Source organism: Mesoplodon densirostris, chromosome X (assembly GCF_025265405.1).
Source record: "Mesoplodon densirostris isolate mMesDen1 chromosome X, mMesDen1 primary haplotype, whole genome shotgun sequence".
NCBI classification, from domain to species: Eukaryota; Metazoa; Chordata; class Mammalia; order Artiodactyla; family Ziphiidae; genus Mesoplodon; species Mesoplodon densirostris.
In genome coordinates, this window is record NC_082681.1 from 27,332,061 (window position 1) to 27,349,073 (window position 17,013).

The 17,013-nt window shown below is 40.0% G+C and overlaps 1 protein-coding gene across 1 annotated transcript; it reads left to right on the forward strand.

The window, feature by feature from the left end:
- The first annotated feature begins 1,462 nt into the window (after positions 1 to 1,462).
- On the forward strand, positions 1,463 to 2,860 carry LOC132482480 (DDB1- and CUL4-associated factor 12-like protein 2). The gene has a single exon (XM_060087804.1). The coding sequence runs from the start codon at positions 1,463 to 1,465 to the stop codon at positions 2,858 to 2,860; it is 1,398 nt and encodes a 465-aa protein (XP_059943787.1).
- The last annotated feature ends 14,153 nt before the right edge of the window (positions 2,861 to 17,013 follow it).

The following is a 17,013-nucleotide window of genomic DNA, read 5'->3' on the forward strand; positions in this document are numbered from 1 at the left end:
CTCCCCATATGCACCCACTGAGCAAACACGGTTTTATAGCAGAAGATTGGGGTGTGTGCAGAGTTGGTATCAGCCACCAGCCACTTGTAACTCTGCGTAACTGAGCATGCCTGGATATGGGCTTGCCACTGCGGCTGCTCTGAAGCTGCAGAGCCACGTATGGACCATCCAAATCCTTAGACTGCTAAGTGCATGCTCTGAATTCCTACTCTTCACCACTGTGTTTATGTGGTTATATCCTTTTGGAAAGTTCTTCACTATCTGTGATTCTGGAAATCCTGTGCATCCCTCAGGGCCCTGCGCCAATGTCTCAGGGGGCCTCTCACACGTGACAAGGCTCTGCCCAGGCTCCCGGGGCTCCTCCTGAGACTGACAGCGAGGACTGACCCTTCCCTCTCTGGAGCAGAGGAAGGGGTATCCCTCCGTCTCCTAGCCCTCTTCCAGTCAGCTCCACCGCCTGAGGGCTCTGAGGTTCAAGAGAAGTCAACACCCTGAACACCCACGCCCATCCTCAGTGCCGTCCCCTCAGATCCTGAGGCTTCCCTCTTGACCACAGGGTCCTAACGCCACCCCGGCGGGAAGTGGAGCCTGGGGAACTACATTTGGAATGCACCCCTCAAAGATTCTGCTGCAGGAGCTCAGGGGACTCACTTTGAGAAATACAGGGAAAAACTGGTTTAAAAACTAGGTTGAAAAATTTTAAGACACCAGTAGAGGGGCTGAGACAGGAGGGGCTGCAGGAGAGACCTAATGGGGAGGGCCTCTTTGCTCTGCCAAACACGACCATCCCCGGTCAAGTTCACTATCTAATTGCAGCAAAGAGTCTCACAAAATTGCACCAAGGGCACATTTGTTTCTTCGACAGATAACTTCAGCGCTCTTTCTAGCCTCATACTTGACTGTATTTTAGCTTTCAGAATTATTTAAGTAAGGATTTTAAGAAGGCTACTTGGTTGCTGTCCAGAGGGTAGTGAAACACCCCAAGTAGGATATCAGGGGGCATGGGCAGGCGCACCAGATGTGTCCACACGGAGAAGGCTTGGGAATCCCGAAGCGCTGGTCCTGGGTGAGGCTACCCCTCCTCGCGGGCTCCATTTCCCCCCCCCCCCCACCTCGCTCCCGCACCTATCCCACCCCTCCCAGTCCGGCGTGTGCTATCCGGCACCCGAGGCCCGCTCCTCCCGCCGCCTCCGCCCCCTCACACTCGCCCCCCGCGTCGTCCTCGTCCCACACCGACTTCGCTCCCGCCGCGCCGCCGGCCGCGATTCCCGCCCTCGCTTCGATTCGCGCCGCCGCCACCCTCGCCGCCGCGCGCCGCCTGCGCTCCGCTCCCCCCGGCCACCTCTCCTCGCCCGGCCGGCCGCCCTCGCCTCCGTCGCCGCCGCGCGCCGGACTCTGTTGGCTCCGCGCCCCGCGGCTGCCCCGGTCCCCCGCCGCCGCCGCCGCTCGCCCGCCGCCCACCATGGCCCCGAGGCAAACAGGTAGCAGGAAGCGGAAAGCGCCGGCGCTCGAGGCGGCCGCCGCGGGCTCGTCGTCGCTGGGCTCGGCGGTGGCGGCGGCGGACGGGGACGGGCAGCTGCCTCCCAAGAAGCCCAAGCGGCCGGCGGCGCGGCGCTCGCTGCTGCACTACCTGAAGGGCCGCGAGGTGGGCGCGCGGGGCCGCGCCGGGCTCCCGGGCTTCGAGGGCGAGCTGCGCGGCTACGCGGTGCAGAAGCTGCCCGAGCTGCTGAGGGAGCGCGAGCTGGCGCTGGGCACCCTCAACAAGGTGTTCGCGTCGCAGTGGCTGAACGCCAGGCAGGTGGTGTGCGGCTCCAAGTGCAACACGCTCTTCGTGGTGGACGTGCAGTCGGGCCAGATCACGCGCATCCCCCTGATGCGGGACCGCGGGCCCGGGTCGGCCCGCGCCCAGCCGAGCTGCGGCATCCACGCCATCCAGCTGAATCCCTCCAAGACGCTTCTGGCCACCGGGGGCGAGAACCCCAACAGCCTGGCCGTCTACCAGCTGCCCACGCTGGACCCCGTGTGCCTGGGCGACCGCCACGGCCACAAGGACTGGATCTTCGCCATCGCCTGGATGAGCGACACGGTGGCCGTGAGCGGCTCCCGCGACGGCACCGTGGCGCTCTGGAGGATGGACCCCGACATGTTCCACGGCAGCATCGCCTGGCACAACGACGCGGGCCTCCCCCTGTACGCCCACATCCGTCCCAGGGACGTGGAGACCATCCCCAGGGCCAGCACCAACCCCAGTAACCGCAAGGTGCGGGCCCTGGCCTTCAGCGACCAGAACCAGGAGCTGGGAGCCGTGTCCCTGGACGGCTACTTCCACCTGTGGAAAGCCCGGAGCAAGCTGTCCAGGCTGCTGTCCATCAGGCTGCCCTACTGCCGAGAGAACGTGTGCCTGACCTACTGCGACGAGTTGTCCCTGTACGCGGTGGGCTCCCAGTCCCACGTCTCCTTCCTGGATCCGCGGCAGCGCCAGCAGAACATCCGGCCCCTGTGCTCCCGAGAGGGCGGCACGGGTGTGCGCTCGCTGAGCTTCTACCAGCACATCGTCACCGTGGGCACGGGCCATGGCTCCCTGCTCTTCTATGACGTCCGCGCGCAGAAGTTCCTGGAGGAGAGGGCCTCGGCCAGCCCGCACTTCTCTCCGGGGCCCGCAGGGAGGAAGCTCAAGCTCACCTGTGGCAGAGGCTGGCTCAACCACGATGACCTGTGGGTGAACTACTTCGGTGGCATCGGCGAGTTCCCCAACGCGCTCTACACTCACTGCTACAACTGGCCCGAGATGAAGCTCTTCGTCGCTGGGGGGCCTCTCCCTTCCGGCCTCCACGGGAACTATGCCGGCCTCTGGAGCTAAGGATGGCCTCCGCGTCCTCAAAGTGCCCAGATACACCTTCCAGTCCCCTCTCGCTTTCCTCCTTCACTGTGTTTGTGCTATTACTCTGTGTGGCTTTTATCTTCCAGGTGGAAAGGGCCCAACTTACCTCTGCTCAGTGTGTTAGGCAAAGAGAGAGAAAGAAACAGAAGGCAAAAGTGGTCTCTTGGGCAATCAAAACTTGGCTTTCAGAGTTTTCTGCACCTCCTCCAATATCACCATTTTTTTTTTTTTTTTTTTGCCTCTCTTACAAAGAATTTTGACTAATCCTTAACTGTGTTCTCTCTGAGTGATTCACATATGCTCTTTCTCTTGGCTGATGTAGTCATGGTTCTGACAACAATTCAGTACTTTAGTTTTATCAGTATTTCAACAGTATGTTCAGGTATTTTACACATTTCAGATGTATTTCTGGAAAATGTGTGCTAAAAAGTGTCTTTTGGGCTGGTCTGAGGAACTATCCATCATGTAACAGAGCAGGTTTATAGCCCTGCTCCAATTAGAAAATGCATTTCAAGTTCTAGATTGCCACCATTTGGGGTATGTTTCATTTGGAGGTTGGAAACTCAGTGTTTGTTGTTTGTATATTGTTGGCATATAAAATACCTTAAAATATGTTCTCTTCGTTAAGAAATCTTACAATGATGTTCATCCTATTAATCACAGTTTTGATTATTTAGTAGAAATTTAGCATCGGTACCCCCAGGCCCTCAGCCTTCTTGTTTAAATCTGCTATATTATGGCCTGCTTCCTTGGGTAGCATTTATGCTACAGACTTTCAGAGCTAATCAAAACTGGCCTATATGTGGCAGGACAATCAGGGAGGTACTTTTTGGGGTAAACATTTCTTTACGTTTCAGGTAACACTATCCAGGCAGCCGTTTACAGAGAAAGGCTGACTGTTTTGCTCAATGCAGGTGTTGACAATTTTTTATTGTATACCTGGATAAGTCTTCTATCTGGATTGAGTATATGATGTATTGCAGGAAAAAAAATAAAACATGTTCAGCATTTTAGTAATTAAGTGCTAGGCTAAAGTTTTTGAATGCTTAAACATATACTTTATTTTTTCTTAATTGTCCTTCTAGGAATATATTTATCAAAGTCAAAATCTTCCAGGGGAGAAACTGAAGCTGAAATATCACCTATGCACACAGTACTCTGTAAGTTTGTTTTTGAACAGCAAACTTATTCTATTATGGGTTAAAAGATTCAATGACATCTTCAATACCTTATCTATATATACTTGCTACAGGTTAGGACAGTTAGGGGTCTTGTGCTTTTTAAGATGATTTAACACACTGGTTTTCATTTACACAAACATACATATTGTGCTTATAACCACCTACTCACATATACTGTGTATTTGTGTATATGTATATGTTACTTCCCATATGAGGAAAAGGCATAGATGTATGCCATTTTACATATGCAGATATTTCATATATTTTAAACTACATCTATCAAGACTTCCCACTTGGTCTCTATTTTTGTTTTGTTTTATTTTAACTTAAGTAATACTTGCACATGAAAAAAGAATCATACTTTATAAAAGGTGTATAGTGAAAAGTGAGTCTCATTCCCCAAGTTCCCTGATCTGCCCATAGCTCAAAAGCAGTACATCTTGTGTGTCTATCCATTTAGAGATAGTCTATACATATATAAACACATATGTATGTGTGTATGCAATTTTTACACAAATGGTAGCACATGTTTTACATACCTGTGCCTTTTTTTTTTATCACAGAACCTTAGAGTCTTTCTCATGCATATCTACCTAATTCATTTTAATTGTATATTATTCCCTAAAATATGGCTGGAACATATTTTATTTCTTCATTACACTTTTGATGAGCATTTATATTGGTTCTTATTTTCTGTTACTATGAACTGTTCTGCAATGATTACTTAGGTGCATACATCTTCATGCACATGTGTAAGTGTATCTGCAGGGATAAATTCCTAGAAATGAAATTGCTGGGTCAATTTTATATTTAATAGCCATTGCCAAATTACCCTCCAAAGAGGTCCTATCAACTTAACCTCCCATAAGTAATGTATGCAAGCCTGCTTTACCACACTGTTGCCAACAGTGTGTCATCAAATTCTGTGCTCTTTGCCAATCAGATATCCACCTGATCTTGATCCTTTGTTTCTAAGCCACTGTGGCTGAGTTAACTAGATTTGTGGTCAGAGTACCAAGTAGGTTCTGAAACAAAGATCAAGAATATGAGGAAATGAGGGCAAGCAATAAAAATACTGTCAAACCAAAGGCAGAGAACACCTACAGTTCAGGTTCACCTATCTGCAGGTGGATTATAAAAGACTACATTTCTTAAATGCTTAGCTGGAGCTAGTAGCGTTTCCTGGTTTATTGCACCCTGGTTTCACTTGTATTCAATGCATCACATGTCACTGAAGAAAATCCAAGAAGGAGATGATGAGAGCCTGCACTAGGATATTTGAGGTAAGTGTGGAGAGGGAGGAAGGTATTAGAAAAATGAGGGGAAAATTAAGTGAACAAGCAGTATTTGGTATTTCACGTGAAGGGTGAAGAAAGCCAAAGAATTTAGGTGGACTCTAAGGCTCTGAGACTGAATGCAAATGAATAGTGGCAACAAATGAATATAGAAAATATAGCCACAGATGATACACGTGGAGGGTGATTAACTCAAATGGGGACATGTTGAATTTGCGGTGCCTATGTGGCATCAGGAGAACACACCCAGTGAAGAATTGGTTCTATATTCCAGAATGAGATTTCTCACTGCTGGGAAGGTGAGTGATATGAAACACTGGGAAACACTCCCTTTTAGGAGCAAGCAGAATAGAAGAGCCTTTAAAAGGGGGGTGGGATATAAAATAGAAGAGGCTTATTTTACTCAAATGCCATGACCTCATCAGCATGAGACAACAAATATTTCTAATTATTTTATAATTATAATAACTTCTGAGTCTCCACCTCAGTCACAAAAGGCCAGTTTTACTGCTGGCACCGGTATGCCTGGCAGTCATGCCAAAGCCCTGGCAGCTTCACAGAGGTGGAGTATCACCTCATCACCAGCTGCTACTAGCCTGTGTTTGAGTTCCTGCCTCAATCCCACAGGTGCAGGTCTCTGCCACTTTTCCCATTCTACCAAAGGACAAATGGGGTGTCCAGCAGAGGATGCTCTTTTCCTCAGCATCATGATCACAAAAGCACAAAGAGAATTAGAGGTGAAAAAGAAAAAATAACCACAGGCACAGATTTATTTATAAGGCAGGTAACTGTAAAATCTGAGTGAAGACATTATCAGAAGATACAAATAACTAAACTTTTTCCCAGAAGAAATGAGAAACAGGAACAGAAAACTGTGAATGCTATCTTGTTTAATCTTCCCTTTCCTCCAAGAAAATCACACACATAAACATATAAACATATAATAGGCATGCTCAGCCTGATGGTCTCACCAATAAATTATTTCACATTGTCAAGGAATATTTCATTTTGAGCCACTTCAGGGCCCAAAGAGAAAAGTTTACTCTTTTCTATGTGAGGCCAGCATAGTATTAATAAAAAACCTGACTAAAATTGTGCAAAATGAGAAGAGACCAGTTTTACATATATAGATAAATAAATGAAATGTGTCTTTTAAAAACACTGACTATAATCCATCAGTGTATTAAAAGGAAACCATACCCTGGCAAAGTGAAGCTAGTTCCTTGAATGCAAAGTGTGTTCACTATTGAGAAATCTATTATTTCAATGTATCATATTAACAGGTCAAATAAGACACATGCTCATGTTAATAAATTCTAACAAATAATTTAATAAAACCCTACTACAATTCTGATAAAGTCCTTAGTAAAGTATGAAGAAATATAATCTTCACGTGGTGAATGTGTACGTGTGTTGTGTTTCAAACCTGAACCATAGTCCTCTTTAATGGTACAACATTGCATAGAATTAAATAGAACAATAAAATTCCTCACAGAGGAATTCCTATGAAAGTAAGGAACAAAACAAGGATTCTAAAAATCATCATCAGTATTTAATATTATTATAAAAATTCCAGATATGGCAGTTTTAAACGATAGGAAAATAAAAAGTATAAATATTGGAAAAGAAAGAAGTTATAATTATTTGCAGATGATATGACTGTAAAAAAAATAAAAAGAAATCCAAAAGAGCATCAATAGCAGGAGTGATTTTTGAAATGGCAAGCACAGTTGGAGAACTGTCCATGGATGGGCTTGGCTAGCTGGACCCTTCTCCAAATGATGGAATACTAGACAATTCTGGAGTTGATGATTTACTGACATGGAGAAGTAGCCTTGATAATGTTAGATGAAATAAGCAAATTGCAAACCAGAGGCATACTATAATCCCATTTTTGTTTCGACTAGGAGGAGGAAGATGAGAGGAATAAGCATACAGTATATATAAGAATATATACAAAAGCGTTAACTGTATGTCTCTAAGAGATGGTATAATAGGGGCCTTTTTTCTTATTTTATATATTTATGTAATATTTGAACAGTCTGTACTGACATGTATTTCTTTAGTAAACATAAGGGGAAAAAAACAATGAAGACACATTTTAAAAGGCCTGGTTGGAGAGGGGAGGAGGAGGAAATGATCAATGGTGCTCAATGCAGCAAGACGCTAAAGATGAGACAAATTCGTTTTCATGTAGTGTGGAAGTCCACAGAGGCCTTTTGCCAGAACAATTGCAATAGTAATCAACTGCATGCTCTCCAAGAAGGATAAAGATTTCAGTGTGTTTCAAAATTGACCATGGGACCCTTGGTCCCATTAATACCTGACAGACTGGTTTTCTATTTACTTCTTCTCATCTCCTCAAACCAGTTGATTTCGGACAAGTAGGGTGAGAGTTACATAGGCACTACCTCACAGTGTCTGCAGAATAGTGATTAAATGTTCCTGATCCAGATGCGGAGCAAAGAGAAGACATGACCCAGCACCTACCAATTTCAAGAATCTGTGTTGTACTTTAGCCTTTCCTGGTTAAAATTATAATATGTTATAATAATAATTATAATGTAATATATATATGAATTATATATACATATATATGTATATATAATTCATAGCCAGAGGCTAATTTGAAGAACCTCTAACACTAGAGACTTTCAGTTTTTTTGGATACTCATTTTTTTCCCCCAAAACATCCTGCTTATTATATGCCACAATTTTAGTTTGAGTCTTAACACCTAAATGTCCGTTAATCTTCTCTAGCTCCACATTCCCAACTATAATTATGGGGGAGAGGTGAATTTTAGCTTTGGAATAGACCAAAGTATATTCTCAGTAAATGCTGTAACACTTAAATCCATTCCCATCTCTGATAACCTTAACTGATAATAAGGCCAGTCCTACACTATATTCATCTAATCTCTGATGAGGTTTTATTATTTATAGGAGGCTAGGAGAAAAATAATCGCTAAGAACTTTTAAAAGGCGTATTGAGTCTATAGTCACAGATGGGGGAGAAACATAATTCATAAAGTCTTTTTTTTCCTCAATATTAGGACTTGAGCACTGTTAACACGTGGGAACATATTTGCTGCACATACTTCTCTATGGTTAATCAGAGGTCTTCTGAAATCTAGACACTTTCACTTACAAAGGATTAAATATCACAAATATTTAACATTGGGAATATAAAGCAAAACTGAGATATAATACATAAATTTGCTCATTTGTCTTGCTTTTCACTAGGTTTTACCCAGTAATTACTCATGATATTGACACACAACATAATAGCTGATTGATGTAACTATAAATAGATGAGTTGATTCATTGAGAATCATTCAAACCAGTGATTTAGACTAATGTGGGCAAAACCACCAACTATTAACAGTAATAATCTTCCTCAGCCAGCCCATCTAGCTGTTTTCAATTTGGCAACCTGAGAATACAATATTGTTCTGGAAAACCAAATAAATATTCTCTATAGAAGAAGATAAAAGACTAAAATCATGCATTAAATAATTCCCTTTTTAAAAGGCAACTTCCCATAAGCAAAGAAGCAGAGACATCATAGTAGGATCAGAACCTTCTGCTGAGAAGGAGCATTAGATAGAGACAGATATTTGACCTTCAAGATCTCAGTAGAATAATGATCCTTGTGTCACATCTATATACATAAGTAGTAGCCAGTATTTCATCTTCACTTGCAACGGGATTTCATTACTATGCCTGTTTATTGGGGTCTCTATCTTTGTGTGAGTGTTCACATATATAAACACTTGCATCCAGACAGAGATAAACTATCTTCAACGTGAGGAGCTCAAGGTAATGTCTTATTAAAATCTTGACTCTTCTTTGTTTTACGTTATAACTCTCTGTGGGTGATCCACCCAGTCTCAAAATGAAAAACACAAGTCAAACTAATGGCAGAGCACTGCAGTCACCCCCGGCGTCTGTTACTGTTGTTGTATTTTTTCCAATTTGCTGGTATGAGCATTGAGTAATGAATGACAACTTGGCACCACCATTCTTTGAGAATATATAAACATTTAAAAAAATCTCAAAACTTCAAATCTAAGTAATAACCAAGTCTTCATTTTACCTCAATATTTTGAGTTGCTGCTCAGATAACAGCAATTAGTTCTGACATTGTAAATGTCAAATATCAAGGTACAAAGTGTATACTGTTCATTATGCAGTGCTTATGGGAAATCAGATGACGGAAGTGACTACCTTTCAGAATCTATACTACCAATTAAGCTTTTCCTAAGGTCACTTCTTATAAAGAAAAAGAAAATGGTAAATAAATATGACAATTTATTCATCTGTTATTATGAGTATGCACCTACAGAATATATGGTCAAGAATAGGTAGGTGTAGGTCTATACATTAAAGATCATATAGTATAACACTCTGATTTTTAAGGATCAAGATATTTCTATAATGGTCATTTTAAATGTATTTCCTGACTTATAATTTTTAAAATGACAAAATGTACACATAATGTAACAAAAACTCATGTCTTTAACTTCTAGAATTAACTGAAAGTAAAACCATGGATGAAGTAGAAGCCCTCCTTGAATGCTATAAATTACCTTCTCACTTCCCCAGATGTAAACACTCACTATAACAGTTCAGCAAGTATCTGTCCAGTTCAAGTTTTATACTGTTATCTATTTATATTTACTTAACAAATTCTTAAGTACCTAGCATGTGCTAGACAGTTAACACTTTCCAAAGATTTGCTTATTTAACCCTCATAGTAATCCACATTTTATGCATGATCACTTTACAAAGGAATAATTAAATAATTTGCCCAAGGTCATAAGAGGTGATAAGATGCTGAGTTATATCCAGAGTCAGTCCATACATATAAATGTTTCCATCTATAATATATAGAATGACTTTTATTAATCTTGAGTGCATTACAAAATTTACATAAATTATATACTGAATTTATTCAGCAATTTGTTCTTTTTTTCACTCAATATTATGTAATTACAATCTTCTAATGATATGTGTATGTATCTGTTTAGTTTATTTTCACCACTGGGTCATCTATTATATGAATATACCACAACTGGTGTATTATATCAATGGACAATTGGGTTCCTACCAAATTTTCTGTGTTTCAAACTATGTTGCAATACACACATTTTAAAAAATATTGTGAGGCACACATGAGATAACTACTCTAGATTTTTCTTAAATGAAGAGGACTTGTCATTTTACAGAGTGTGTGCATTTTCAATTTGCTTCATGCTGCCAAAACAGAACTCTAAGCTTCCTGGGGTAAGAGTAATTCTGATGACCCCAAGGATGGCTGGCCTCAGGCATACATACAACTTCTCCCAGCAATACAAGAAATAATCATGCTGTTAAGGGATTTTGCAGATATAATTAAAATCTCAAATCAGTGGATTTTAAAATAGGGAGATTATCTGGGGTGGACTTAATCAGGTGAACTCTTAAAAGGGACTGGGCTCTTCCTGGAGAGAAGAAAATTGAACCACAAGAGGTTTTTGACACAAGAGATATTCTCTGTTGCTGGCTTTGAAGATGGAGAAGTGGCATTAATAGGATCTGTGGGTGGCTTATAGGAGCTGATAGTGACCCTCAGCCAACAGTCAGCAAGAAAATGGGAATTTCAGTCCTTCAACCACACACACAAAAAAAAGACAAAAACATAAACAAAAAACCGAATTCTGACAACAACATGAACAAGCTTAGAAGTAGGTTCTTCCCCAGAGTCTCTGGACAAGAACAAGGCAGACCAAGATCTTGATTTCATCCTTGTAAGATTCTAAGCAGATAACCCAGTTATGCTGTGCCTGGACTTCTAACCTACAGAAGTGTGAGGTAATAAATGGAGATTGTTTTAAGCTGCTCAGTTTGTGGTAATTTGTTGGGCAGCAATAGAAAACTAACACTGTCTGTGTCAAGTTTTATTCTTGTAAATGGTGTATAAAATTTTCTTTTGTCTCATATCCTCACCAACACTTGATATTTTTAAATATTTTCATTTTTTCCAGTCTCGTGGATAAAATATGACATGTTATTTTTGTAATTTGAATATCCTTGTTTACTAGCAACCAGATGATTTTATAGAGGATTAAAGTTAAACCAGAGTGAATGTGTTTACTCATGTCATACAGCTAATTAAGAAGCAGAACAAGGATTAAACGTTTGAGTTAATAAAATGAGATATATCACTCTTCTGAAAACCCACTGAAAAAGCTTTTATCTTAGTTATTCAATAAATATAAAGGGAATGTACGTCTTACATCTACATCACTGTATGTTGTTTATCACTGTACTATAAGTATATTCTACAGCTGAAAGACAAGCTGAGAAAAACATGGTTGAGATGAGGAAAGGGATAATTATGTATTTCATTGCTTTTTCGTAAAATGTGTCTTATTGACTACATTTTTACTAATCATTAGAGCTGCCACTGTCAAAGCAAGCATGCACTGTTCCCTAATTCTCTTTCCATTAACAATTAAATAACATAATGATAGAACCTGAAAGAATAAACATGTATTGTGAATTCAGTACTATTTTATAGTAGCTACTACATAACTGCTACCCAAGTTCCTCATATGCTTTGCAAATATAAAATAGAAGAATATCCATCTTTAGACAATAGTGATAGGAAAACCTCTGTAGATTACAAATTCATCTCTGAAGTTAAGAGTCACAGATTTTTCCTTGGTTATTTATTCAGTATAATAATAGCACAAGCATTGCATGCTAAGTGTATTTTTCTATGTAAAAATAAATATTGAAACTTCTAATTAAATAAAAAAATAAGAATGGCAATCCTTAAAATTGTAATGGTAACTGTTAACATGTTCACATCTGTAGTGAATACACTTTTTCTACCAATGAGTTCCAGATTTTAGTCAATTGAATAATGGCAGAGTTTAGAAGGAATGCCTCTATGTTGCTAAACATTAACAAACAAACCTAAACAGATGTACACATATCAAGGTGAGGCCTAGACATATAGCAGGGCTTAAGACTAGACTCCTCCCTCTCCATTCCCCTAAATCATCAACCTATTCATGTCTAGTCTAAGATGTCTCTTGGATTTTTCTCCTCAGGTTATTTCCTGCTACTACTGGCCTAGTTCTGACCCTTGTCTCCTCAAAATGGAATTTTTAAATAATTTCTTATATTGTCCTACATCCTCATTCTTTACAATCCATATTTTATTGTCAATATTTACCTTCCTAAATCCAGGTCTTCTTCTATGCTGTCCAGTATGGTAGCCACTAGTGACACGTGGCTAGTAAAATTAAAACTAATTAAAATGAAATAAAATTAAAATTTCACCACAGTTCCGACAAGTGGTTAATAATAACATCTGGCCAGCAGCTACCGCTTTGGATGTTGCCAATACACATTACTTCCACTATTGCAGAAGATTATAATGGACAGTGATGCTCTAGATTATTGGTTCACAGTTTTAGTAGGATATCAGAATCAAACTTTGTATCCACACAGAATTTGTACGAGAATGCTTATAGCAACATTACTAATAATAGCCATTAGGTAAAAATAACCCAAATAGTGATCAACTGAAAAATGGACAAACAACTTATGGTATATCTATACAATGGTATATTATTCAACAGTAGATGGGAATAAAGTATAACACATGCTATAACATGGATGACCCTTGAAAAAATGCCAAGTGAAAGAAGTCAGTCACAAAAGACCGCCTATTTTATTATTCTATTTATATGAAAGGTCCAGAATAAGCAAATCCATAGAGGTAGAAAGTAGATAGTTCTGATTATTGCAAAACTCTGTAAATATACTGTAAACCAAAGAATTACACACTTTTAAAGTTGTGAATTTTATGATGTGTGAATTATATCTCAATAAAGTTGTTATAAACAACAAAAAGAATTGAATTGTGGAGGTTTTAAACATCAGACCCTGGGTCGTAACTCAGTCCCACAAAATTAGAATCACTATGCAGGATACAGGAAGATAGATAGATAGATAGATAGAGCGAGCTAGAGATATAATATATAATGTCTCTATAATGTCTATCTACCTATCATCTATCATGTATATATATATATATATATATATATATATAAAATATATATATCAACAGGTTACCCTGATGTTCATACAGGGTTGAGAACTACTGCTGTTTGCTATGATTCCCTCAAGGGCAGGGACCATGTCTTACTGAGCCTTTGATACTCAAAAATACTATAAATGAATCAAAATGGAATTGTAAAAAATGTTCAAATAACCCACAGCAAGGTAGGAAAAGTAAAAGAGTCAACCAAAAGTGGAGAGAACAAAGACATAAGCAAAAGAATACAATGGCAGACTTAAGCCCTAACATATCAATAATTATATTAAATGTATATGATCTAAATATGCCAATTAAAACTCAGAGATTATTACAATGGATTTATAAAGCCTGACCCAGCTGTATTCTGTCTACAATAAACTTTCTTCAAATATAGTAATATAGTCAGGTTGAATGTAAATATATATATTATACACACACATACATATATATATATATATAAAATGCAAAATTTAATCAAAGGAAAGCAGGAGTGGCTATATTAATATCAGATAAAGTCAACTTCAGAGCAAAGAAAATTGCCAAAGACAGAGAAGGATATTATATAAAAGAGTCAATACCCCAAGGACACATAGAAACTCTAAATGTGTATATATCAAACAACAGAAATGCAAATTATAGGAGACAAAGCTCATAGAATTGAAAGAAGAAATAGACAAATCCACAATACTGTAACACCCTTCTCCTGACAACTGATAAAATATCTAAGTAGAATATAGCAAGGGCATAGAAGAAAACAATACCATCATCTAACAGCATCTAATTGACATTTATGGCATACTCTACCCAACAACAGCAGAATACATATTCTTTACATGTTTCCATACAATATGTACAAGATAGACCATATCTGCAGACAAAAAAGAGAATTCAACAAATATAAACATTTGAAATCATACAGAGTGTATTCTTTAAACACAGTGAAATCAAGCTAAATTAAATAACATAATGATATTAGGGAAATCCAAGCACTTGGAAACTAAACAACACAGATTTAAATAATGCATGTGTCAAAGAGGAAGTCTCATAGGGTAATAAAATATACAGTTGACCCTTGAACAACACGGGGGTTAGGGACACTGACTCTCCAAGTAGTCGAAAATCCACATGTAACTTATAGTCGGCCCTCTGTACACATGGTTCCTCCATATGTCGGTTCCGCATCTGCAGATTCAACAAACCGCAGATCCTATAGTACTGTTGTATTTACAATTGAAAAAAATCTATGCATGAGGGGAACCACACAGTTCCAATCTGTATTGTTCAAGGGTCAACTGTACATTGAAATGAATGAAAATGAAAGTAAAAAATATCAAAATTTGTAGGAAGCAGCTAAAGCAGTACTGAGATGGAAATTTATAGCACTGAACATGTACATTAGAAAAAAAGAAAAGTCTCAAATCAATAATCAAGCTCCCATCTCAAAAACCTAGGGAAAGAAGAGCAAAATAGGTCCAAAGAAAATAGAAGAAAGAATATAATAAAGATTTTAAAATTAAATGGAATTGAAAACAGGAAAACAATAGAGAAAATCAGTGAAACTAAAGATTTGATTCTTTGAAAAGTTCAATAAAATTGACAAACGTCTAGCAAGACTGACAAAGAGCAAAGATACATATAATCAACATTGGGAATAAAACAAAGGATATCAATACAGACCCTAAAGACATCAAAGGATAATAAGAGAAAACTACAAAAATCTCTTCACAGATAAATTTGATAAATTAGGTGAAAAGGACCTATTCCTTGAAAAACAAAAACTACCTCAAGCTACTTAATATGAAATATACAATTTTAATAGAAGCATAATTATTAATGAACTTTAATTGGTAATTTAATAACTCCCCCCCAAAATCTAGAAATCTATCAAATGTTTAAAGAAGAATTAACACCAATTCCCAATTCATTTTCTGAAGTTAGTAATACCCTGATACTGAAACCAGACAAAGAGAATACAAGAAAACTACAGACCATTATCCCTCATGAATATACATGCAGACATCCTTAACTAATATTGGCAAACAGAATTCAGCAATATATACAAAAAATTATTCACCATGACCATATAAGTAAGGTTTTTCCAGGTATGCAAGGCTGCTTAAATATTTGAAAATCAATTAGTATAATTCATATTAAAAGCCTAAAGAAAAAAATCACATGAGCATATCAATCAATGCAGAAAAAGCACTTGACAAAATTCAATACTCGTTCATGATAAATAATTACAGAAAAATAGGAATAGAAGGAAACTTCTTCATCTTAATTAGGACTATCTACAAAGAGACCACATCGAACGTTATACGTAATGGTGAAAAAGCTTTCTCCTAAGTTCATGGACAATGCAAGGATGTCCTCGCTCACAATTCTCACTTACCATAGTGATGAAAATCCTAGACATTGCAAGGTAAATAAATAAATTAATTAAATATGAATCATAAAGGAAGAAGTAAAATTGTCCTTATTTGGAGATGACATCTGATTGTCTATATAGAAAATCCCAGAGAATTTACAAAAAGAAATCATAGAACACACGATTTCAGCAAGATCATAGGCTATATGAAAACATGCAAAAATTAATTGTGTTTCCACATGCTAGCAATCAACATGTAGACACCGAAATTTAAAATACAATACTACTTACAATTTCTCAAAAAAATGAGGGGCTTCCCTGGTGGCGCAGTGGTTAAGAGTCCGCCTGCCAGTGCGGACATGGGTTCAAGCCCTGGTCCGGGAAGATCCCACTTGCTGCAGAGCAACTAAGCCCGTGCACCACAACTACTGAGCCTAAGCTCTAGAGCCCGTGAGACACAACTGCTGAGGCCCGCATGCCTGGGGCCCATGCTCTGAAACAGAGAGGGGCCACTGTGGTGAAAGGTCTGTGCACCGCAGTGAAGAGTGGCTCCTGCTCGCTGCAGTGAGGGAAAGCCCGCGTGCAGCAACAAAGACCCAGTGCAGCCAAAACTAAAATAAATAAAAATAAATAAATTTATTTTAAAAAGAAAAAAAAAAAAAGTGAGATACCAGGGCTGGTATCCCTGTCTGGGCAAGGCCACAGGCTTTGCTCAGAAATTGTGCTAGTCTGTAGGCTGTCCTCTGTTGTGAGGCAGGGCTGGAGGAAGAGCTCTGCAGCTGCCCTGGTACTCTGGCTAAGCTTCTTGGTAGAGCAGGACTGGGTACTATGCTCCACGAGAAGGGCTGCTAACTCATTTCCCTGTCCAGGTGGGCCACAGAATGTGCTCCACGACTGCCAGACATCTATGGCTAGGCTTACTGTTGGGGTGAACCAGAGGCTATGCTAAGCAGTTGGATGGGGCAGTGAACTTGCTCTCCTGCCTGAGGAGGACTGTATATAGAATGGGCTCCATTGCCAGTATGATATGTTAGCTGGAGACCCATACTAGGCAGAACCACCTACTGAGCTCCCTGGCCAGACAAAGCCACCAATTAAGCTCTGCAAATGGGCCAAGCCACTGGCTGTGTTCTCAACTTGGGGGCCACCACCTGCCAGAACATGGTCTGCCAAGATCTGAGCAAGGTTGCTGT